Source organism: Panthera pardus, unplaced genomic scaffold (assembly GCF_024362965.1).
Source record: "Panthera pardus isolate Hobbes unplaced genomic scaffold, ASM2436296v1 HiC_scaffold_18, whole genome shotgun sequence".
Taxonomy (NCBI): domain Eukaryota; kingdom Metazoa; phylum Chordata; class Mammalia; order Carnivora; family Felidae; genus Panthera; species Panthera pardus.
In genome coordinates, this window is record NW_026526743.1 from 31,173,105 (window position 1) to 31,198,128 (window position 25,024).

General features: G+C 39.3%; 1 protein-coding gene across 1 annotated transcript in view; it reads right to left on the reverse strand.

The window, feature by feature from the left end:
- Nucleotides 1-372: 372 nt before the first annotated feature.
- RPGRIP1L (RPGRIP1 like) overlaps nucleotides 373-25,024 on the reverse strand; it is a 92,658-nt gene continuing 68,006 nt past the window's right edge. The window contains exons 23-26 of the mRNA XM_019455924.2: nucleotides 17,084-17,267; nucleotides 10,000-10,084; nucleotides 4,246-4,379; nucleotides 373-2,231 (exon numbers count right to left, since the gene is read on the reverse strand). Coding sequence (XP_019311469.2) covers nucleotides 2,056-2,231; nucleotides 4,246-4,379; nucleotides 10,000-10,084; nucleotides 17,084-17,267 — 579 coding nt within the window. The 3' untranslated portion in view covers nucleotides 373-2,055. The remainder of the gene's footprint in view (nucleotides 2,232-4,245; nucleotides 4,380-9,999; nucleotides 10,085-17,083; nucleotides 17,268-25,024) is intronic.

Genomic DNA, 25,024 nt, shown 5'->3' on the forward strand with positions numbered 1-25,024 from the left:
TGAATGTGACAGAAACACGGCTGGTTCTCTAATCGTGTCTGAGGTATACATTCCACCCGACTGACGAGGTCTCAGAAGATTCCTGATAAAAACTCCCCCTTTCCACTTAAAGATCATAAGAAGTCAGCGCGGTCCGGTTCTTTTCCCCGCAGAAAGGGTATTTAGTTTGGGATGTAACATTTTAAAACAATAATACAAACCTCCTGGGAGAATACCACAATAAATGTCTCAAAAACCACTCAGTTAATCCCAGGGTATAATCCGGCTGTTTTAAATTACTGCAGGGAATATTATGGGCCTTAATGACACCGTAACTGCATGAAGCCAAAGAAAGCTAGAAAGAGAGGCCAAAAAGATGAGCTCAGAGCCAGCTGAAGTGACAACAAACATGTGGCTGTTTACTAGGATTGGAGAGGTTTAGTCTGCAGATGTTTGCGGTCTCTAGAAGGTTCCAGAGGAATGAGTTATTATGAAGATTTGCAGAGTCTGATGAGAGCAAGATTCTTCTTGGAGATGGCGGGCCCCAGACAGGGAGGCCCAATGGTAGAGACAGAATTTATAGATTTCTGCGGTCAGATCGTACTCTACTGGTCCCACAATGTACATCAACAAATTAATATTGTACGGATGTCATTTCAAAGCCTCCTAAAGACGAGAGTCATTATTGAAGCCATTAGAGCACAGATGGTTCAAACTATATGCAGATATTCATACTTGCATTTTTGCATTATAGCTGCTTTTTTTTTTTCTGTTGAACTGTAATGAATTGTCTCATAATCTATTCCATCTTCTTGCCATTAGCAGGCTTTGAATGTTCACAAATAGGAGCAAAGAACTCATTTTCCAGAGCTTTAATCACACAAAGAGGGAATGCCTAATTCTCTAAATGAAATGGTCTGTGATCACTGAAGCAGAGATTTAATATATCACGGCAAATTAGGTAGATTTTAATAAATTACTTATCTCCCTGAATACTTTACATATGCTTAAGAAGGAACATAGCCTGTTTGCAAACAGTGAAAACCCACAGCCTATAAAAATCCTTTGAAGAAAATGACAAATAAAAAAGTAAATTAAAAAATGAAATGCATTATATCCTAGACCTCTAGAGACAATTCCTTTGCAGCATTGATTCACGGCTCCATTAAAAATATCAATTAAATCCTTCAGTGAGATTGGGTAAAAGCTAGAAAATTAACTTTCGGAGCGGCTTTTCGAGGATCTGGTTATCCAGATCCACCCCACCTTTGTACAAGGCTTGATGTAAATTTTAAAAAATGATAAAAAAAAGATATTCCTTTCAGGTCTAACTAAGCATATCAGAATGTGAACCATACTTTTAATAATTTTTTTCCTATGTCATAAGCTAAGTTTTCAAAGTATAAATTTCACGTCCCTGGATCCCGTATCACCATCGTAAATACATAAAAACCATACAAACGGGAAGAACTGTGATTTTTAAGAAAGAAAACCAAAAACTTGAAGTAATTTCAGAAGTTGGTGCCGAGTCTCCTTCTTTATATTTAATTGATAGAAACTGCATGCATCAAAGAAAATGCATACTGAGCTTTAATGTGCATAAAATGGATATTAGCATTTTAAAGAGGAAGATTAACACATTAATCCAAGTAATTTTCATATATTGCTTCTAATAAAATCTTCACAGTATAAAACTCTTAATGAGGCTAATCGTAGGCATTCCATTTAGTGGGACGATTAGGGATAACATAAAAGTGTGTCTTTTTCCTAGGTTTTCTCAGATTTATCCTTTTTGCTTATTACAAATAAAAATGGGAATTGCATGTCAGTTCTTCATAAGAAAGTGTTGAAAATGCAAATGGGCTTTCTCATGCTATCATGTAGGTATGAATTATTGAGGAGGCACTGCCCATGGTGGAGAACTCAAGTCCCGAGGGGTGGCAGTCGTGGGAAGGAGGGAGTAGCAAAATAAACAAATGAAAAAGTATACAAAACTTGAACACTGCCGACCCGGACCTCCCCCTCCCCGCGTCCCATGAATTATAGATTATATACACCAGAGTGATTACAAAGATCTCATCTCAGGGCTTTCATGTGAGTGTTTACTCGGGAGGAGGAGATGCCTCTGGAGCGGCTTCTTTCAGCCTCCAGGTCCTCTCTGTGCTGCTCGTAGACAGACCGTAGGGCCTGGAGTGCTTCGACTGTGACCCTGAGCTTGCCAATGCCTCCACCGTCTGCCCGTGCATCCAGAACTAGGGAGAAAAATAGCAGAAGAGTATGAATATCACTCACCCGATTTTTTTCTTCAGATAGGCCACATAAGACAGGAGTTGAAAAGACGAAAACAGGGGCGCTGGGGCGGCTCAGTCAGTTAAGCGGCCGCCTCTCGATTTCGGCTCAGGTCATGGTCTCAAGGTTCGCGGGATCGAGCCCTGATAGGCTCTGCACTGACAGCGCGGGGCCTGCTTGGGACTCTCTCTCTCTCTCTCTCTCTCTCTCTCTCTCTCTCTCTGCCCTTCCCCCACTCATGCGGCGCACACCCTCTCCCTCTCTCTCAAAATAAACAAACTTAAAAAAAAAAAAAAAGAAAAGGCGAAAACAGCTTTATAAGAGTCCAAAGTTCACTGGCATCTCAGAAATCTAAAACTTAAAGCCTGTCATGTGTGTCTGAAGAGACACATTTCAGGTCTATCACATGTGTACATACATGTTGTTTGTGGACTTAAGACTCATGATCTATCCTGAAGTTTACCTAGTGGAAAGGCTGGAAGAAAACGATTCGCACATAGGATCGGAATTTCTAAGCTAGAATAAAGAAAGCCTAAAAGGGATAACATACGACAATTCCAAATCCTTGTTTTGAGGAAACCTTTAAACGCAACTTGGTATACAAAGCCTCAGGTTGACCTGAGCAGACCGGGAGGTCACAGGGCCCAAGCGGTCCCCAGCTCGGTCCCCTGAGTTTACACCTCTCCGTTGGGACTCCTCGCTGCTTTGTCTGGCACAGAACCCAGCGTTAGAATCCTGACCTGGCCAGTGTTTAAGGGTTTGCCTCTCTTTCAAAACATGGCCACAGTAGCTGCGTCAGATGAGTATGGCCATACGGGGACTCTCAGAATGAGAGGATGGGTCGCGAGACAAAACTGACTGCAGAAAGGAGTAAGAACATACAGCAGAGATAATTTTCCTCATTTTTGTCAGACTCTCTTGGTTCTGGTTGTCTGTAAGAGGGTTTAGGGCAACATTTTAATCTTCTCATCCTTTCTTTTTTTCTGTGCTACACGAAGTTGTGACAAACTGTCACGTGATATGTGTGGTTTATGAGGATTTCCCAGGATAGGTTTCCGATTCGGTTAATTATTTGGCTTGATCTGGACTTCTGATCTTGATCTTCTAGCACATTCTCAGGACAGGCGGCCTGACGTGTGAACCGCAGATGAACTCTGGTGTAACAGAGTGTTTGGCACTTAAGAGGTGCTCAAATAAGTGTTCATTTAATGCATGAATAAAGGAGTAAACAAGCCACGGACAGCTTCCCAGACATGGCTCCGCTAACGTGACCAAGGAGACCAGAGCTCGGCCTCCGTTCTCCATTTACCGTGAACAACCCAGGCCATCCTCGGTATGGTTTTTAAAAGTCTGATTCATAAAGCACAATTCCTTCAGCATGTTCTAAATACGTTCTGTAAGGATACAGAGGGTAGAAAGTAAGCACCGATGGGACTCATGCCTCTGAGGTGAAAATCCAGGAGAGTACATTTTGTCAGGAATCCTCTCCGCCTCCCTGAATCCTGCTAGGAGATAAGTGACTGGTACCGCTTGGAGTTATCTGCAGTGGCTCCATCACTGGATTGTGACAACGAATTAAAGAGAAGCCTTGCAAAAGACACCATAATGATGACTCAGAATAACATGCCTTGGCCGAAATAAGGCTTGACAGCAGGAAGCTTCCATAAACAACACTAAAAACATCCAATGGCCACATTGTTGTCACACACTCACCCCTAACACTACCAAAATGAGTAATTCCTTGTGAAGCGCAATTAATTATTTTAAAATTTCTGTTGATTGAAAGGAGGGCAGAGGGGGGAGGGGAAGGGAGGGATTGTAGGGAAAAGCTTCCAGCTTCAAGAAAAAGTCAGCTTGGGTTGCAAAGGATTCAACCAGCGTGTGACTCAACGTCCCTGCAGCCAACTAAAAAGAAGGTTTTAATAAAGAATTTGGATTTCAGCAGTTGTACAAATTGAGCAATCCTTCCACCCATACCATCGATATTTTGCTCGATGATGTCTCTCCCTTCCTGAAACATGTCAGCGAGGTCAATGTCAACTATGCCAATGTCCTCACACTCCAGGTCCTGCTCATCCTCTGGAGGGTCGCTGACCACAGTGAAGCGAATGCTGAGAAGGGACAAAACGGAGAATCACCACACGGTGCGAAAAAAATCACCATGAAACACAACTCCCAAATGGGGCTTTATCACTAAGTATGAAATCTCAAAGTTTCCAATTATTCCAATAAAAAGCAAATTACATGAGGTTAGATAAGTTATTGCGTGAACTATTACAATTATTATAGCACACCCAGCCTTCAAATGAACACGAGTCCACTTTTCCAAGTGCTGATTAACACTTAACTCTAGAATCTGAGAAAATTACTAGGTAAAGAGAAGAACCAGATGTTCGCTCTAATATGCACTATCTGATCATATTTTGACACTTTTACTTTTTTTTTTAATGTTTACTTTTGAGAGAGAGAGAGACAGACAGAGCATGAGCAGGGAAGGGGCAGAGAGAGAGAGGGAGACACTGAGTCCAAAGCAGGCTCCAGGCTCTGAGCTGTCAGCACAGATCCTGACTCGGGGCTCGAACCCGCGAACCGTGAGATCACGACCTGAGCCGAAGTCGGATGCTTAACTGACTGCGCCACCCAGGTGCCCTGACACATCTATTTTTAAGTTAGAAAGATCAAGTGGAGAAGGACCAAGGAGATCAGGGCCCCGTTTTCAAAAGAAATGCAACATTTTCTATAGAAACGTACACCTTCAGAGTGACTACTAAGCAGTCTCTCCAACCATATGTGTCCGCGAAACGCAGACACGGCGCTCGCCGGGTAACATCCTGAGTCACGTCAGGTAAATGTGGTAGTTCTGCCCAAGAGCTACATGAAGTGTTTGTGTTACTTCAGCAATGTTTTAGTTCACAATCATAGCATCCAAGTTTTATTTTACTTTTAGACACATAATTGTAAGGTTCTGATGGAACTGATTTGAATTAGTGGCTTGTGCTGAGGCCAAACACACTTGGATTGACCAAATGACAGGAATTTACAGTTAAGTACTCTTTGGATATGTCTTGGCAGCATAACTTAAACCATGGATGCTCGTAAACTACCATTTTAACCATTTTCAGAACGTATCCATCCCAAATCAGATACAAGACAAGAAACTTGTTTCTTAGGTAACATTTTTAGATGAAATTCTAAGTCTCCGAGAAATCATGCCTTGAAACATATGCACAAAGAAAATCTTTTCCAAACGCTTATAGGTAAACATGATAGTATTTAACTAACTTGCTGAAAATAAGTATTCAACGTTTAATTCCTTTATGGAGTCCCTGTTATCAGTCAGCAATACATTTTGATTACGAATCCCTTCGGTTGAAATCAAAGGCAGTACGTATTCACACAATAATTGTCAAGAGTGCAGATGCTGGTCTGTTAAGTGGATACACTGAATGCTTTACATGATGCATAAAATAGAGGGATTAGGATGGAGTGGTTAAGGGCACCCATTTTGAGTTCCGGTTTCTGCTTTCCTACTATCAACTTTGTGACCTCGGACACATTGCTTAACCTCTCTGATCTTGTATCTGTAGAATGGGAAGAGTTGTGCCTATCTCAGGGCTCTTGCGGGCACTCAAATGAGATGATACATGTAAAGAGTGCCTGGAACATGGTAAACACAGTGTTTCCACTTTTATGACTATCAGTATTAATCTACGTAGGACTGCTTAAGCTTCTACATTTCTAATGGAAGAGAAGAAGAAGACCTGGGGAATGCTCGTTTCTGTTGAGAACTGAAATTGCCAAATCATACGATGACTGTATCAGTCAAACAAGTTGATGCACACTGTACATCCACAAGGCTTACAGAAAAATAGAGGTTGTACAGATCGCACTAATATGGTTAAGTGTTATCCTCCTGTACTGTCTCATATTTAAGGATCATATCTCTATCACTTTACAAACGCAGACCTTTACCTCCACTGAATATATGAGAATTCTGAGACAAAAAGGAAGAAAAACGAACCCTTCTAGATGCCAGAGAAATGGCTAGAAACCCACATTCAGTATTTCTTGTTTTGAATTCTACAGAGAGCCAAGTGAGAGGTCAAATAGGCAATTAAGAAACTGTGAAGTCAAGCTTTAAAAAGGAAAGAAAGTGCACTAAGATAATGTAAAAGCCACAGTCTGGCTTAGTTTAAACTGTACAGAAGACATCTTACGTCTCAGCTTTAAGCCAAAACAGAGTGGACACCTTGTTTCGCGTCCCGAAGAGGACCCAGACAGACACAGGGGGGAGATGCCAAGTACCCATGTGGAGGTGAGACGGGAAGTGACACACGGGCTGCTTCTGCCTCTTCTTCCTCCCTCTCCTCCTGCAAAACTCTCCCTTTCCCAGCGAAATCTGCCTTGCTAACCCCTCTGCCGGGTCCTAGACACAGACCTCTATGTCTTCCTGTGTGCCTGGAGCTCCCTCTGCCTGGAATGAATGGTGTTCCTGAGGCTGTTCATGACCTGACTGGGTTCTCTCATCCCTCACTATTCAGCTTTTTGTCACCTCCTTAGATCTACCTTCACCGTTCTATTCTAACTTGTTTAACTTTCTCTTTGTACTTATTGTAATATGTAATTGGTTTACTTGTTGGTGTCTGCCTTCCTCAGTGGGATGTAAACTCTGTTTAAGTTCAGGGACTTCACCTTGTCCAGCATTTAGCTCCTGACACCTATATAGGGGATTATAAACGGTTTTTGAATTACTACATGAATTGCAAAATGGACGATCCTATTGAAGGCTGACTCATCTGAAGAAGGCTTACTGGAGAAGGTGGGCCCTGGGCTGGACAGCAAGATTTAGACCTCAAATGTCACTTGCTGTTATTGACGAAATCAGAAAGCACTAAAGCTCCTTAAATCGTGTAATATTTTTGATTCTTTCCTCATTCTGAAATAATTCCTTTTTGTATAAAACAGGATAGAGGGGCTGAAGGGTTACCTGTGAGGGTTACATATTAGAATTCTGATGTCATGTTGGAGCTGCTCAACAGAACAGCTGAAATGAAGAAATGAAACCAAAAAAGAACTTGAAGTCAGTGTCAAAGCTATGACTTCAAATAAATACTTTCTCTCTCTCTCTTTTTTAAATGTATATTTATTTTTGAGAGAGAGAGGGAGAAAGACAGAGCGTGAGTGGGGCAGGGTCAGAGAGAGAGAATCCTAAGCAGGCTTCAAGCTGTCAGCACAGAGCCCAACGTGGGGCTTGAACTCTGAACTGCGAGATCATGACCTGAGTGGAAGTCGGATGCTTAACTGACTGAGCCACCCAGGCGCCCCTCACATAAATAATTTTTAAAGTCCCACTTTAATGTGTTACCTCCAAATTATTTATTTATTTTTATTTGAGAGAGAGAGAGAGAGAGAGAGAGAGAGAAAGAGACAGAGCATATGCATGTGGGTGGGGGGTGGAGGGGCAGAGGGAGAGAGTGAGAGAATCTCAAGCAGGATCCACGTGTGGAGCCCGATGCAGGGCTCAATCCCACAACCCTGGATCTTGACCTGAGCTGAAATCATGAGTATGACACTCAATGGACTGAGTCACCCAGGTGTTCCATTTTAAAATGATGGAATATATGCAAATATGTATGCAAATATATGCATATATATTGTATATGCAAATATAGCATGGGGCAAGATGCAAAGGTGCTGTATGTAATTCATCATCAATGTACATAATTTTATGTGTGTCAGGAAACCCTGGCCAAACTTCTCTGACTGTGGCTTTGTAAACTATCTCCAAAACCCAAGAGGGTTGCTGCTTGAGAAAATGAATTCTTATAAACTAGCAGATACTTTAAATAATGTGGGGTAATGTGACCTGTATTTATAAAAGGTGGGAACATTCATTGGAATGACAATGGTCTTTTGGCTGTGGAAACATGTAAACACAAACTCCTCCTTTTTCCTGAAGAAAAGGATACCGTCAGGGAGAAAAGTGGGCCCGGCCATTCTCTCCCATCATGGCCCCATTCCTGCCACGGAGGTTAGTGGTGCACACTTCAGAGCTGCGGGCATTTGCTGTGCCACCATCAGCCCGCCATCACTCTGCACCCACAGTTCCTCTCTCGGTTTTTCTCAAAATGACACGAACGTTTGTGTCTCTAGGGGTCATTTAGAGAATCTGGAGAAACAAGGATGGGTCATTGGGAGTCATTACATTTATTGTGGACTTTAAAAAATTTTTAAGACTATTTTGGTTACAAGAAGGTCTTCTGAGGAAAGGCAGGTCTACATTTAAAGCAGAATCTGTCTTTTAAAAAATACACACTTTTGAGGAAACACAATCGCTCTCCCCGGCTGAGGGGTGCTACTAATAGGTTCTGACATTCCAGAAACAAAGTGAACACAGAGGTAGACAAGTGAGACGGAAAAGATCGGGAAGTCCAGCCCAGGGCTTGTCTGCGGGAACAGAGCTCAGTCCTGGTCAGTGATGACCCAGCTTGTTGACTGCAGAGAAGCAGATGTCATGGTCAGTGCTATGTAACCACTTGGGACCTGGGATAACCCTGGGAGACTGATGGTATGTGAGGGGCTTTGCGAGGGGGCTCTGCAAGAAGCTCAAGCAGACAAAGTAAATAGGTAAAGAATGATTATCAACCGCGCTGGGAAAAAACGGAGCTCCAGGCTAATTAACAGCGTTGTTTTTTTGTTTTGTTTTTTTTTTTTTTTTTTTTTTTTAGCACCGCTTCAGAACTGAGATCCAAAGAATTGACATGTGTGTTTCAAGGAGTTAATGAAAAAGCTGCGATCACATCCTAAGAACTAAGAATTCCAGTCTCCTTTCTTAGAAGATCAAATGCTAGTTTGGAGGCTCTTTTGAAAAATAGAATGTCTTTAACATTCACTTCATGCCCTCTAGGAAAACAGAGAACTTGAGCCTCTTTCTGAGGTGGGCAGGGGTGAGCTCCGTTTCTGAGGCTGTGTCATCTGTGGACCACAAAGGCAAGGAGAAGAGGACAACAGAGAGATAAAGGGCCCACCCAGACCAAGGGAGGAGAGCCAGCAGAGGGGTTGATGGGCAGCACCTCACGTAACTCCTCAAACTGTACAACGTGGGAGCTCACGCAAAAGCAGGAAGTTAGTGACATCAGGGTGCTTCCTTCTTAAAAGGGTATCACTTCTCTCCCGAACCAGAATTGCAAAGTATTCTGTTCAAATTTGTAAAAACAAACAAACAAACAAATAAATAAATAAATAAAATAAATAATAAAAATAATAAAATAATAAAGTAAAATAAATAAATAAAAATAATAAATAAAATAGTAAATAAAAATAAAAAGACATTACAAAATAACATGAAGTGAATTAAACAATGATAGGAAGGTAAAATTAGTCTGAAAGGCTGATGAGCTATTCCAAATAATAATATTGATATTACTCCCACTTTCATTGAGGACATCGAACACTTATTGCCCACTGTGTTGTCAGGTTCTATTCCGGCCATCTCACTCATATGATCTCATTTAATCCTGACAACAACCCTATATGGTATTATTACCGCCATTTTACAGATGGAGAAGATATGAGGCACAGGATACTTATCCAAGGTCAGACAGCTAGTAGGGAGTGAAATCAGAGAAGTCAGGTTCTCTGATTCCTCGTTGTACATTTTCTTTCGCCACGCCGTGCCACAGAGATCTACGTTTACAGAAGCCATGCGATAATTCAGAATGCTAAAGGTACCTTCTATTGGGCATCTCTTGTTTCAGTAGGATAGCTTTTAAGATGTCTCTCTTTGCTTGGTTGTTTTCTTTATCCACGTAGATCACTATACCAAAAAAAAAAAAAAAAAAAATCCACAGGAGGAAGTCACTCAGGAATATGCCACATTAGTACCATTCTGTATTTGTATAAATAGCTGTTTTTCGAGACACAAGTCATGCCACCTCACTTGTATGCCTGGGAAAAGAAAGCGGCTCTGGAAACCAGAGTCAAATCCGAATAGTCATGTGATCTAATGTCATGTCACTGGCAGGTTTATGTGCACACTGTCAGAAAAGATACAAGCAACATCTAAGAGTGCCACATCGCTGTCACTGCCTGTTAATGGCACTGGCAGTCATGACAGTAAAAGCCAGCGGTCTTTATTGCTTTGTATTTGAGGGATTTACTGCATTTTCTTTCACCCAAGAAGCGAGTGATAATGATAATGTATGGCAGAGAGCTTGTCCTTTCTGACAGCCTCGGTAATTTAATCCTTCTCTCCTGCCACAACATGCAATAAAAGAGGCATCTAGCGTATTGGGTTGAGGAAATCCATAGGCTGACGCTTACTGGTGTTTGGGTAGGGGGTATGGGAGAGAAATGTGGAGGAAGGGAGAGAGGCTTTTTAGGGTAGGAAGTTTGTCTTTGGTTTTGAAAGGTGCATGTCGGCCTGCAGGGATGTGGCCAGACTTTACTTGGCTGAAATATGAGGGGAGATAGCTGATCTAAAGTCCCACCAGGAAGAAGGCAGTGAGCACTTGAACCTGTAAATAAGCGTCTGCAGTTTGGGAAAATGGCATCTCAGAGTGCGAACTCTCCAATTTTCAACCTGATTATTTTTTCTCAGCTCGGCAGCCTTTCAGCCATGCCTTAGCTTCTGAAGACATTTCTTTTTCACATGCCATTTTGGAGGTAAAGTCTCCCCTGTGACCAGCTCTCAATTTAGAGACTATCCTGATCAAAAGTACACAAAGGGTGAAAGATACCATGACAATTCCAAAGCCAGACTCCGCTGGGAAAGAACATATTTCATACTGAGAATGTTTCCCTGGACAATTTTAGTCCAATCTCAAAGTATGATGCTATCAGTTCATTTAGTCATTTGGCTCCGTTGACGTGCTGGGCACTGAGGCACACAGGGTGGGAGACACATAAGTGTCTGTGTAGGGGTGGGTTAAGGATTTAAGAGAAGTGAGAACCAAGGTCAAAGAGTGGCTCTTGGTTTACTGCTGTTTGCATAATGCAATATCAGTGAATGTGACTAATTATATAGGTTACGGAGATTTACGGGAATCAAAAAAGACAAAAGGTTCAGAGTATTTTGTGAGTCTAGTGCTTTGCTTACCAGTGCTAAAAAGGCTTGCTAATGGATAAGTACCACTAATGTTGGGAGACTGCACCTCATTTTGGCCACCAGTACACCAAGCCAAATGGGAACTTTTTTCCCCGAATGGGAATTTTTTGTTTTTGCTGTTAATCACCACCAATTCAAGAGACGGTTGAGCATATTTTTTTGACTTCAGAGTTCTAAAACTTAAAAGCCATAATGGTCTGCATAATTTGGGGGGTTTTTTGGTGATAATTTTTTGGATCATTTCCTCCCCCCCCCATTTTATTGAGATATAATTGACTTTTAACATTGTACTAATCTTGTGTATAACATAATGATATATGTATATATTGAGAAATGATTTCCACAATAAGTTTAATTAATATCCATTACCTCCCTGAGTCACACATTCTTTTTTAACTTCTGATAAGAACATGTAAGATTGACTCTTGTAACTTTCAAATACACGACAGAGTCTTGTTAACTATAGTGGTCTATGTTGTTTGAAGATAAGGGTTATCTCAGTGATTAAGAAAAACGAAAAGGAATGGGTTCAGACTCCAGCATCTAGCTAGTCTTTCAATTCAACTAGGCCAGTTCTGATAAATCTCAGTAGTTCGAAAAAAAATTTTTTTAATGTAGTACAATACACGTAACATGAAATTGATCATTTTAACCATTGTTGAGCATACGCTCAGTGGCATTAAGTCCATTCACACTACCATCCACCTCCAGAACGTTTTCATCATCCCAAACTGAATCTCTGTGCCAGTTAAATAGTAACTTGCCACCTCCCTCCTCCCCACTCCTTGGTAACCTCTATTCCACTTTCTGTCTCTATGAACTGGCCTGTTTTGGGTGCCTCTTACAAGTAGACCCATGCAATATTTGTCCTTTGGTATCTGGCTTATTTCACTTAGCATAAGTCTTTTTCAAGGTTCATCCATGGCATTTACCCAAATTTCATTCCTTTTTAAGACTAAATAATGTTGCATTGTGATATATAGATTTTCTTTACCCATTTGTCTGTTGATGGACATTTGAGTTATTTCCACCTTTCCACTATTGGGAATGATTCTGCTATGTATTCATCATAAATATTTGTCAGAGTCCTTGCTATCAATTCTTTTGGGTAGGTATCCAGAAGTTGAACTGCTGTACTACATGGCAATTTCTACATCTTAAAAACAAAACAAAACACCTTTACCATGGAAATTGGTGAAAACATGGTATAGCAGGGATACCCCTGCTTCTGCTCCATCCAGTTGGCCAGCACACTGTATTTCCTATTCTCTCAATGATAAATACAGTGACAGCCATTATTTGTTGAGTGATGCTTATGTACTAGGTACTGCACTCAATACCTTTCTTATGTGTTAAGGACCATGCTGCCCCACATTTGACAGATGATTAAATAGACCCAGAGAAGTTAAGTAATTTGCTCAGGCTCACCTAGTTAGAAAGTGGCAGAACCCAGCAAAGTCTGCCTCCAGAGTCTGCCTTCTTAACCTCCACGCTATAACGTCCCCTTCTTCCATAGGAAGTCAAAACTTTTCCTGCTGTTTAAGCTGCAACCATGTCATTAGCACAGACTGCAGTGTGAGAGAGAATTCCGTACCTGTATCACGGGAGGCCATCTCATTCTCCTTGAACTCTCTCAGGAAAGGATATTGCTTAGGTTCAGCTGCTCCAGGGGCCTTCACTCTCTTGGGGTAAACAGCTTTTAAAATTCCTTTTCGAAAAAACTCAAGCTCTTTACCGATAAGCTTAGTTCTCTGAAGGTTTACCAAATGCGAAGTCCAGCTCTTCTGCTTGCACGAACAAGGCCTAGAAGGTGGGCGTCTTAATCTAGCCCAGAGGTTCTTTGCCTTTTAATGTATGCCAGCATCCCCTGGAGGGCTGGTTAAAATGCACATTAATGAGCTCACCCTGAGTTTCTAATTCAGCAGGTCTGGGTTAGGGCCTGAGAATTTTTCTCTTCCCAGCTGCTGCTGCTGCTGCTGATTGGGATGTCCCACACAGAGAACCACGGCTGCAGCTCAACATCCCTTTGCCAATGAACACTTCTGTGTTGAACACGTGGGACATCGGAACACTGTGGCCACCTCTAGGTCATGGTCCCAAGGACATCCATGTGGTGTTATGGAACCAGATGGTTAAAAAAAAAAAATCTACAGTTTCAAAACTTCAAACGTGTCTTTTAAAAAGCAATTCTGGGGCGCCTGGGTGGCTCAGTCGGTTAAGCGTCTGACTCTTGATTTTGGCTCAGGTCATGATCTCATGGGTCGTGAGTCTGAGCCCTGAGTTGGGCTCTGTGCCCAAGTGTGGAGCCTGCTTGGGATTCTCTCTCTCCCCCTTTCTCTACTCCTCCGCTGGTGCTCTCTCTCTCTCTCTCTCACTCAAAATAAAGTAAAAAAATAAAATAAGCAATTCTGGTGATTTGAAAAATATCAGAACTCTCTAAAAATTAAGCTATTTTTGCCTTTAATTCTCATTAGAAATCACATTTGTTTAAGACTTGCTAGATTTTCACATGAACTTATTGAAAGCATATGTCTCAAAAAGGTTCCAAATAGTAGTCTAAATATCTAAGCTGATCTTGAATTGTCTACCATTAAAAACTTATCCCTCACTTATGCAGGTTGGAAAGATCTTTATATTCTTATCAGTGTCATTGGCAGAAGAAATGCAGATGGCTTAATTACAAAGGGCTGATAACCTTGAATCTCAGAAAACTTTTTGTGTTGGCGTGTTATTCCCCTAATCCTCATCTTTGCCAAATTTCTCTTCCTATTAGTGACAGAATGTAAAGTCCGCATCATTTTCATCTTCTGAATTAAACTTTATGTGTTCTAAAACATAGGCTGTTCAATGCTCACAGACTAAGGGCCCAGATCTGTAGAAGTCTCATAAAAACTTTGGACGATTTCATTAATCTTTTTTCTTCCCACTGTCAATTCCCTAGAAGGCTTTATTCAGCCCAGACAACATTCTTCAGACCTACCATCAATCTTATTTTTTCCAAACTATTTTCCTGCTTTGTCAGCATTCTCTGAGCAAAATTTTCAGGCCCAACAAAATACAAATGTTTTCTTCTTGCTACAAATGTTTAGCAAGTGAATTCAACCTTGATTCCCCACCCGCTCCCGCCAGCATTAGGAACCCTAAGAAGATCTATTTTTTGTGTAAGTGAACCTGGTATTAACACCTCTTAATCAAGACCGAATTGGGCTATAATCATGCGGATCACTAGACTAAACCTCTCATTTTATGTACCCAACTTAGGCCTCAGGATACAAATCCCTTTTGAAAAGATTCAAGCCATTATATAGGGTAAAAATCATTGTGAGGTTCAGTGCACCTCTCAACTGGTATGGCGTTCAAACAGAAGACAGCATGTACTAATTGTCCTTTAGATTTTCCATCTGAATTAAACAGTTTGGAAATAAAATTACTTTCATTAACATTTAATATGATTTGGGAGATGTAAGGCTGCATTATATTGACCTTTTACTTCAAGTCGCAAGTGAATGGCAAATCATTACAATAATTAGATGAGATAGTTACTTATTAACCAAGGATCCAAGGAGATTCTGCAATGAAGGTGACGCAAATGTAATAATTTAAAAATAAACACTTTCACTAGGTCATAATTGAGTGAAAAATAAAATAAAGCCTTCTACAAGGTTAATTTTCATGACTTCTCAGAATTTGCTGACGACCTAAGACTACAGTTTTTCAGATATAGTAGATTAAAAAAAAAAACAGCATTATTTTGCTTGGAAGCACAAAGTACGGTCCTCTCCCCTCCCACCACGAAGGGATTTAAATATCCTTAAAATTTGTTTCAATCAACTTTGCAAATACTACATAGTTGAATCTCAATAGGTAGGAAGAGAAGCTGAAGAAAGATACAGTAAACACTTCTACTGAGTTCATTTCTAATAAATTATTGGTTCTCTTGTTGCTTTTGGAGGACTGATTTTTCATTAGAAACATAAGCAGCTCTTAAAATACCAATTAGATAGTAGGTGTATCTTGCAGTAAAAGGAAAAAATATACCTGAACCAATGCCAACCAACCAATGAAAACCCCGCAAAGCCCTAGGTTACTATGTGGGAACGATACAAAATTCAGGACACTTGAGGATGTGTTAACAGGTTGCATCCCCAGAATGATTTGCATTGCTTCTTAAGCAAATAAAAACAATCTGTTCTGCAGCAGGCCAAATTTCTCCATGTACAATGTCTAAAAAGCAATTTTGTTGTCAGTCCAACCAAACATTCTACTGCTGACCTTTAAGAAGAATAACACAAAAGCCAGAAGAGTTTGTCTCTTTTCTTGGGGGTATTTCCATTATAATTAGTTGTCTAAACAGTTCTCTCATTACTAATAATATTTGGTGTGTTTTACTTTTCTGACACTTTGCAGGTAAAATATCTCTAAGGAAGTTTGAGAAAATATTTTTGGAAATGTTTCTGTTATATCAAGTCAACGAAAGGAAGGAGGAATCAGATTCTTGTCCTGACTATATTATTTGCTTCCTAAGTGATTTCTCAACCTATCTGTCATTATAGAATTATAGAATTTGAGCTGGAAGAGATCTAAGAGGGTGCCTTATTCAATAGATAAGAAAAAAGGATCCCCTGAAATTTAAATAGCTTGCCCAAGTTCACGTAACTAGTAAGAACTGTGGATCCAGGGAAGACTAGAACAGACCTTGGGATGCTCATGGTTACTGTCTCAAGCAATGACCACATTTCTAAAAATAGGTGTGTGCACATGCGTACACACACATAGAAGTAACCACGGCCATCTGTATTTTTACCGCATGACCAGTAGCTGATATACATACGATCAACAGCATTATTACACATGTTGATTAAAATACAATTTATGAAACTGGGGAGTAAAAATATTAGTGTTCAATTAGCATAAGATGGCCTGTTTTTGCTAAAGATAATGCAACACTCCATCTTTATGGTTTGTTTAAATATAGGGCTTTAGAACTTCATAAGCAGTTTTATCATAGGGTCATGTCAGCTTGATATGATATTTTTACTCCTCATTAATTATATACTGATATATACGATTCTCTAAAACATCTTAAAGTCGGCTGATCTAAGAATTTACAGGGTACCAGGCGGGTCTGACTTAGATGGCAACCAGCTGATAGGTAAAGCCCTAAAAGAGACAACCTGCCTGCAGCTTTCAATGCATGTGTGGACTAAAACATGAAAACGTATTCTAAGAATTTAGGTCACTCAATTAAAATCCTGAACATATAGACACTGGGAGACAGGTGTATATATATATATATATATTGTAAAAACATCTATGTGAGGACATTGATCAGAAAAGTAGAAAAAATTAGGCCACAGAATTGTTTGGATCATGATTAAAAAGATAGTAGTTTTTTTATTCCCCTCGAAACATTATACGTTTTGATTCAATTGTAGACCCACGTGTGACATTTTTCTTTTGATTCTGTGATATAGCGGGAACACCTAGAGAGGTTGTTTTCCTACCATTTTTGTTTTCTCTTAACTTTAGTGTTACTTCAAATTGAATTCTTAATCCTGATGCTACCGACCTGACTTGTATTAATCTATTCTGATGAGACTTCCATGACTTTGTGTGAACATTAGAGAATCATACTTTGTCCTTGTTCCTACAGCTACCTTCACCGTAAGACAAAAACAAAAGTCTGTATTATAAATGAACCATACATACCATTGCTATAGTTATAGTAGACCCACTGCCCACTCTTGGGTTTTGGAAGTGACACAGGTGTCTCTTCAGCAGGAAGACTGTAGAATCTGCATTCAATGAACAGCCGTTGGATAGTGTCATCTTCAGTTACTCGAGAATCATTAAGGCTTAGAGCTATGATCTCAATCCGAATTTTTTCTGATGGCTGTTTCAAGAGCAGAAACAAAAAACAACAAAGAAACATAAAACAAATGAGCAGAAACCCATTTCCTCTTTTTCACTATCAATTTTAAATAAAACATGAAGGCCAATGGGTTTCTTTTTTGGAACACATTGTACACGACTGTGTAGTTACACATGATAGATTATTCACGACAGAGAGAGAGAGAATGAGATTCTAATGCCCCAGGGTTTGAAGTTAACGGTGTCATGGCAATAGTCTCCTGATTTACATTTGAGGCTATAAATACCCCACTAGGAGTCTATCAGGGCCGAAGATTATGAGATCTTCATCTCCGATTGCTTTCAGAATGACAAGTATCACTTGGCCTTGTTTCAAACTATGTAATGAAGTACATGTTTATCACTGCTTTTATTTAATCTATTGTACCTGAGAAAGTTTCAGTTATTTAGAGATCAAAGCCTGTTGAATACTTCATAGCGATTATGCTAGTATACGTTGCTATATGAATCCATATTAACTAGAGCAGAAACTATAGTCCATTTTCTTATATATTCTGCCACAACATATTTCATTCAATAAGTAATGTTTTCAAACGAGAAAAACAAACTGTCTACCTAATTTAACACAGGTTTCCTTGTGATTTATTTTTTTTACCTCATTTTTACAGATTTAATAATTACAAATAACAGTTTTACTGGGTAATTTTCATTTCAATCCTTACTTAATACATTTTGGTGTCACAGACATTATTATACAAGCCATATATGTTTCCTTGAGTGATGACTTAAAACAAACAACAGTCTATGACTTAAAAATTAGATCACACCAAGGTAACTCCTCCCTTAGAACTGTAAAATTTTTTACAATTTTAAATTTATACTTCATTCCCTTTTACTAAACCCCTCTTTACTAAATTCAGAAGCACGCTAGAAAATCCTGAAACCAGGACCTGTCTATATGGCCAACTTTTTAGGAACTCATTGTCAAACATAAATCAGTTGTGCAAATTCACCATAGTGACTACTTAGATGTTTCAAAGCATATAATATAATTAATCAAACTGAAAAGCATAACTATCCTATTGTAAAAATATCCCCATAAAGAACAATTTCTATTGCTGTCAAACCCCCTCAATATTTGATGAAGTAATTTTGCCCCATTCTTTCAAAAGACATTTTCTTTTATTATGTATTCTAAGACACTTTAACTAAAAACCCAAATCTGAATATTTCAATAAGGTTATTTTATTATTCAGTAGATTCATGGAAATTTTACTAGGATGACAGAGAAAATTCCACACCATTCTGTCTCCACTAATACAGGTACAAGGCTGCAGCTGGCAATATTACTAGGATTAGCATAGTATGATGAAATATTTAAAGGAAAATTTTTTCTAAAACCTAATAAATCAAATGACTGCCAAATGTCATTAAAGTGATGGTCTTTGACTTGAATATGCTTTTCATATTCAAATTTGAAAAGAAAGAGATGGAAGCCTGGAAAGGTTACTCGGTTTCAACTAATAACCTCGAGCCCTCTCCGTTCACGTGCATAAAAAATGAAGTTGGCTCTATTGTCTAACCTCACTTCAGAAAAGCCCTTCTCTGCTTGCTGAAGACTAACATGGGAAAGAAAATATTTTAAGTGATATTATTTTTTCCTTAAAATGCATCGTGGTTGTCAGAATACCACATGCGCACACACATTTTATAATTCTGGTTCAAATGGAGCACCGTGCATAATTAAGTCTTTTTACATGCCTTGTAATTTGAAAAACTCAGAATTGTTATAACAATAACATCTTATAAAATATTCCTGCCTCGGCACAAAAGAATTAAAGGAAAATAGCCACCGAGAGGCAAAATGGTTACCTCTACGTTGTGCAGAGAAGAATTTAAAGTTGTTTAGCACAGAACCCAATGAAGAGACAAATGAACTTATAAATAGCAGGGGCATCAAATTTATTTAACCGGTTATTTTATTAATAATATATTAAGTGTACAATCCCCATATAAAAACTTGCATTACTGTAAGGACAAATTTAAGTTATCAAATAAGACTATATACAAAAATAGAATTCTAAATGAAAGTAGATTACAGCCAAAGAAACAAGCAAAAACATCAATACCAAACAAACCAAAAGAAAACCCATCATATTCAAATAAATTTAAAAGAGCTTTAAAATTCCTTACATGGCATCATCTCCTTTCTGGTCCAGTTTTTTATTGTTATTCCCCCTTGAGCCTCATTACCTCTATCCCATGTCCCTTAAATTTTCTAATATTATGTATAGAAGTTATTAGTTACCATTTCTTTGTTTTTTTTTTTTTTTAATATGTATTTATTTTTGGGATAGCGCAAGCGGGGGAGGGGCAGAAAGAGGGGGACAGAGGATCTGAAGCGGGCTGTGCGTTGACAGGCTGACAGGAGCGAGCCCGATGTGGGGCTCAAACTTACGAATGGTGAGATTTGAATAACTTGAGCCGAAGTCGGACACTCAACCAACTGAGCCACCCAGGTGCCCCTTTTGTCTTTTTAAAAAATGTTTACTTATTTTGAGAGAGAGAGGAGACAGCAAGTGGGGGAGAGGCAAAGAGGGAGGGAGAGAAAGAGTCCCAAGCAGGCTCCATGCTGTCAGTGCGGAGCCTGATGTGTGGCTCGATTCCTTGAACCGTGAGATAGTGACCTGAGCCGAAATCAAGAGTTGGGTGCTTAACAGATTGAGCCAGCCAGGCGCCCCATCTTTGTTCTTTTTATGCTACATAAATCAACTTAAAATAAATTAGAAGACGGATAAGTTCCAAATAGTATATATCCAGGGAAGCATGCTCTGTCTGAATAAAGAATTTTCTAAACATTATACCTTTTGGCTACTGGGGCTAGCCAATTTATTTTTCAACATTGGAACAATTCTGGTTGTGTTTTTGCCTCTGTGAATCAAAAGTTCAACTAGATTGTAAATAAAGATTTTGAAGATTAAGAAGTATATCAGCTGTCTGATGGTTCAGTCAGACAACTTCGTGTCAGAAATGAACTCATACCCTCTCCCCTGATCCCATTCATCCTCTGATATTTCCCATCTCAGGTGACATCACCAGCCACCTGGCCACCCTACAGCCAGGAGACCTCGGAGCCACGGTTGCCATTTTCATTTTTCATACCCACCACATCCTGGAGATCACCCATCCCTATTCATTCCACTTCCTGAACACAATGATTCATCAGATTATTGAAAGCTTGTGTTTCAACATTGTATCAGCTATTGGGGATAAAAAGACAAAACAGGATGTGGCTTCTCTTTTCATTTTTATCTCTAGAGAAATTTGTTTAGGTTCTCATCTGATCTGGGGGAAGGACCCACTCAACAGCTGCCTAGTGTTAGCATGCAGTTTGACGGAGTAACAAGGGAGAAATGAGAAGAAATCATGAAAGAGAGCTGGTCGGCAAAACTGGACGCAGATGGACGGTACCAGCCTATAAACTCAGGGATGCAGGGACTCGAGCTACCCTGCTTATGACATCACTGCTGTTGGCATGCAGCACACACTCAGAAACGAAGGGATCTACTCTCACGGCTAGAAGAGAGGCGAGGCACTCCTGCCCCTAATCCCTGGTCTGGAGTCTCAGCTGCTCTTCTTGTGGCTGAATTCTCTCCCTAAAAACAAATCAGGTATCACCCTTTCTGCTTGAAAGCCTGTTAACTTACACTCTAGCCATTTTCTGGGACCAGTGGTGTGCTGTTTATATAGCTCAGGTTTTTTGTATCTGAAATCTTCTCCACCAGACAAAATTCTACTTATTTTATGTCCTGGGCCACACATGCTGTCCTTTTAGGATAGCATTTCTACTCTCCAAGGGTGAGCTGGTTCCTCCTCTGGGTCCTTACTATACTTTCTAGTCACGTTATACTTAATGGATTTTTTTTTTTTTTTTTTTTGCCTATCTGCTTCTCTGTAGACTGTGAGCTCCTGGAGGCCAGAGCCTTGTCTTATTAATCTTCTGCTATTTAACATCCTATCTGGCACATAGTAGGCTCTCAATAAATACTTAAAGATATGGAGTCAAGGGAGGCTGAATATTTTTTATATATTCAGAATATCTTTTGTATATTGCCAGTAAAAGGTGTAGCTGCATTTTTTTTTTTTTTAGGTTTTCTTTTTTTTTTTTTTTTTTAAATTTTTTTTTCAACGTTTTTTATTTATTTTTGGGACAGAGAGAGACAGAGCATGAACAGGGGAGGGGCAGAGAGAGAGGGAGACACAGAATCGGAAACAGGCTCCAGGCTCCGAGCCATCAGCCCAGAGCCTGACGCGGGGCTCGAACTCACGGACCGCGAGATCGTGACCTGGCTGAAGTCGGACGCTTAACCGACTGCGCCACCCAGGCGCCCCTTTAGGTTTTCTTTTTTAACAAATATTTGTCTCCCGTGTTTTGGTAAGTTGGTTATTACTAACTGTTGAAAAATATATAGAAATCTTGCTGTTTAAGGTTTCAGTTAAATAAGAGTATTTCAAAGACAGGTCAATATTGTGGAACTGAGATGGGAGGTTACTATTTTTTGAACTTTTCCAATTTTTCATAATAAAACAATGAAAAGTTCCACTAGGAGACTTGCAAGGGATAACCATACACTGATTCAAACAAGTCTTTGCAGTCAGATGCATCATAATGTCTGTTTAGGATCTCTAGAACAAGACAATTGTACTTCTGTAGGGTATTGGTAGCCTTCACATGTAGTAAGTTGGCCACATGGTATAGGCTTTAGGCTTTTCCTGTCTTCTATTCTGTATGTGTGAACGTTTGTTACTAAGTATGATGTTACTTTTGTCTTGTTCACCAAGTGCCCTATTTACATCTCTAGTTAGCAAGATGTTGATGTTAGCATATAAAAAAAAAGCATTTAAAAGTCGACTGTGGTGAACAGAAGTAACAGAAGTCACTCAAGTAAGAACTTATTTTTACTTGCCTGTATAGATGGACACACCATACTGTGTGATTGAATGATCTAGAAATGTGATGACAGCTTGTATTACTCGCAGAGAAAAAAAGTTAAAAGTTCTCATGATTTTGGCTCAATTCCACCATTGCTTCCTGACTGATGCTAATTCACTTTTTAGGCCATATTTTTCTACAGTATTTACTTAAGCTTTTATTGGCATGCTTAAATTTTTTATGTTTTACTTCAGAGGATCATGCTGAATTCTTCCTCTGGTTTCAAGCATCAGAGCAGTCACATTGGAGTTGAATTGTTAGGCTTCTAAAAACTAATTATACTTGACAGTCCTTAAACATCGTATCCCTTAACTGAGGATGGCCTATGATAAAAGTTTTCAACTTGGTTTAGTCCATTAGATTTAACTCTAACTCTGGTGAGATTACATGTGAGTTTTATTTCATTCTAAATTTCTACAGTGAATAAGCATTTCCGTAACTTTAAAAATGATAAAGTATAGAAAATAATTTGGCATATTCAAGTACTCAACGTCTAAAACAGATGTTACCATTTTGCTGTATCTGATTCAAACTTTTTTTGTTATTACTGTTGAAGAAATGAAACATTTCAGTTAGATACAGGTAAAGCCCCCACCTCCTAGTTCCTTTCTTTCCTTTCTCATCCCCCCATAGGTAACCACTATTCTTAAGTTGGCATGTATCACTCCCAAACACGCTTTTATATTTTCTACAACATAGGTATATATCCATAAACGACACAGAGTATTGTTCTGTTTTTAGGCTTTATATCAGTGGTATCAGCCTCTATTAATCATTTTGCAACTTGTGTTTTTTTTCACTGAATGCTATATATTTTTAGATTTATTCATGTTTATAATTAAAATCCAATTCCTATATATTAACTGTTATATAGAATTCCATTTATATTGCATATATAATCTATAGTCCACTTATTTCTTTACTGATGAACAATCCAGGTGTCCACAGTTTTTTGCTATTACAAACAATGTTGCATTCCTTTATGTTTTCTTGTGTATGTGAATGATTCTCTTAGAAGAATTGCTAAGGGATAGATGTGAGAAATTCAAATTACTCCCCAAATGGTTACATGAATTTACATGGGTATTACATTTATCACCATAAAAATGTGTTACATACGTATGTGTGTATGTGTGTAAATAAATATAAACAAAGCCTACCTATAGGAGTAGGCAGAACTTGGTACTATATAGCAAACTGATAAGATATAAAATGGACATGGAAGGTTATAATCTATGTCTATGCCCTTTAAGAGAAAAATTTTAATTGGGGTGAGTTCTAAAAAAAGCTCACCATTGGTATTGACAGAGCCATAGGTAAACAGGGTAGGAATGCACACTGATTAAAAGTGATTCTTACAACTTCCTTCTTCAGGCTGGGGGTGGGCAGAGTCATCTCAAAAAAAAAAAAGTCCTCCCAGGGGAGCCTGGGGGGCTCAGTCAGTTAAGCAACCAACTCTTGGTTTCGGCTCAGGTCACGATCTCACGGTTTGTGAGTCTGAGCCCCACATTGGGCTCTGCACTGACAGTGTGGAGTCTACTTGGGATTTTCTCTCTCCCTCCCTCTCTGCCCCTGCTTGTGCTCTCTCTCTCTCTCTCTGAAAATAAATAAATAAACTTAAAAAAAAAAAAGTCCTCTCAACTCACACTAGGCTCTAAAACTTCCCCTTATTAGGAATCATATCCATTCTTCATACATGTTTTGATGGAAAATATTTGGTTTCTTAAAAGCTCTTTGGGAGAAAGAAGAGTAAAGAGAAACTCAAACTGTCAAGACAATAATGTTTTTAACAAACAAAAGCAAAAAAAAACCCCAGCTTTCATCAGTGGCAGTAACTTATCTTTTCTCATGTGTTCTGTGAAAGACCCATATTAAACAATTAATGTAAATACCGAAACTTCAGTGATGGAGATCAAAATGGTGCTAGAGTTAAGAGGGCTTATTTTTAGAATACTGTCATGGTCTCCCTTATACACCATGAAAATTACTGCATCTATAATGGTCAGCAAATTACAGAAGCTTGTTACCACATGTTCTAAAGCAATGGTTGGAATATTTTTTCCTGTCCTAATACACCTGAGGGATATGACACATTTCCATCATTAACTGTGGCTTACTATGGCAATAATGTGAAGGAAGGAGAGAATTTTAAAAATTACCCTCAATTTCAGGTGATTTTGATATGGTATTCCACTTTCACCATCATTGAAAACAGATGTTATAGTACAGTGGTTCTCAATTTTGGCTGCACATTAGTATCACCCGGGGAGCTTTAAACAAAATTCGGATTTAGCTGATCCGGATGGAGCCAGGCCCTGGCATTTAAAAATGCTCTCTAGGTGATCTGAGTGTGCAGTCATGGTGAGAAGTACCACTTTTCCCTAAAGTTGTTCTTAAACTCTTAGCATGCCCCAGAATGACCTGAAAGGCTCAATAACACACGGATTGCTGGGCCTCCGTCTCTGAATTTCTCATTCATGAGGTGTGGGGTGGGGCCCAAGAATTTGCATCCTCACAGTTTCTGAGGTGACGCTGACGCTGCTGGTCTGGGGACCACATTTTGAGAATCACTGCTCTGAACCAAGAAAGATTCAACGTATATTTTTGTTGTCCCTTTCTAAGATATTTACAAAAAAGCTTCTATGATATTCATATGAAACTGTTCTCTAGTTATTATTTAACATTTTAGTACAGACTTAGCTTACAAATTATTTCCTTTCTAGAAGGAGTCTATACTCATCATTAAACATAATCCAACAACAGGGGCACCAGGTTAAACGCCTGAC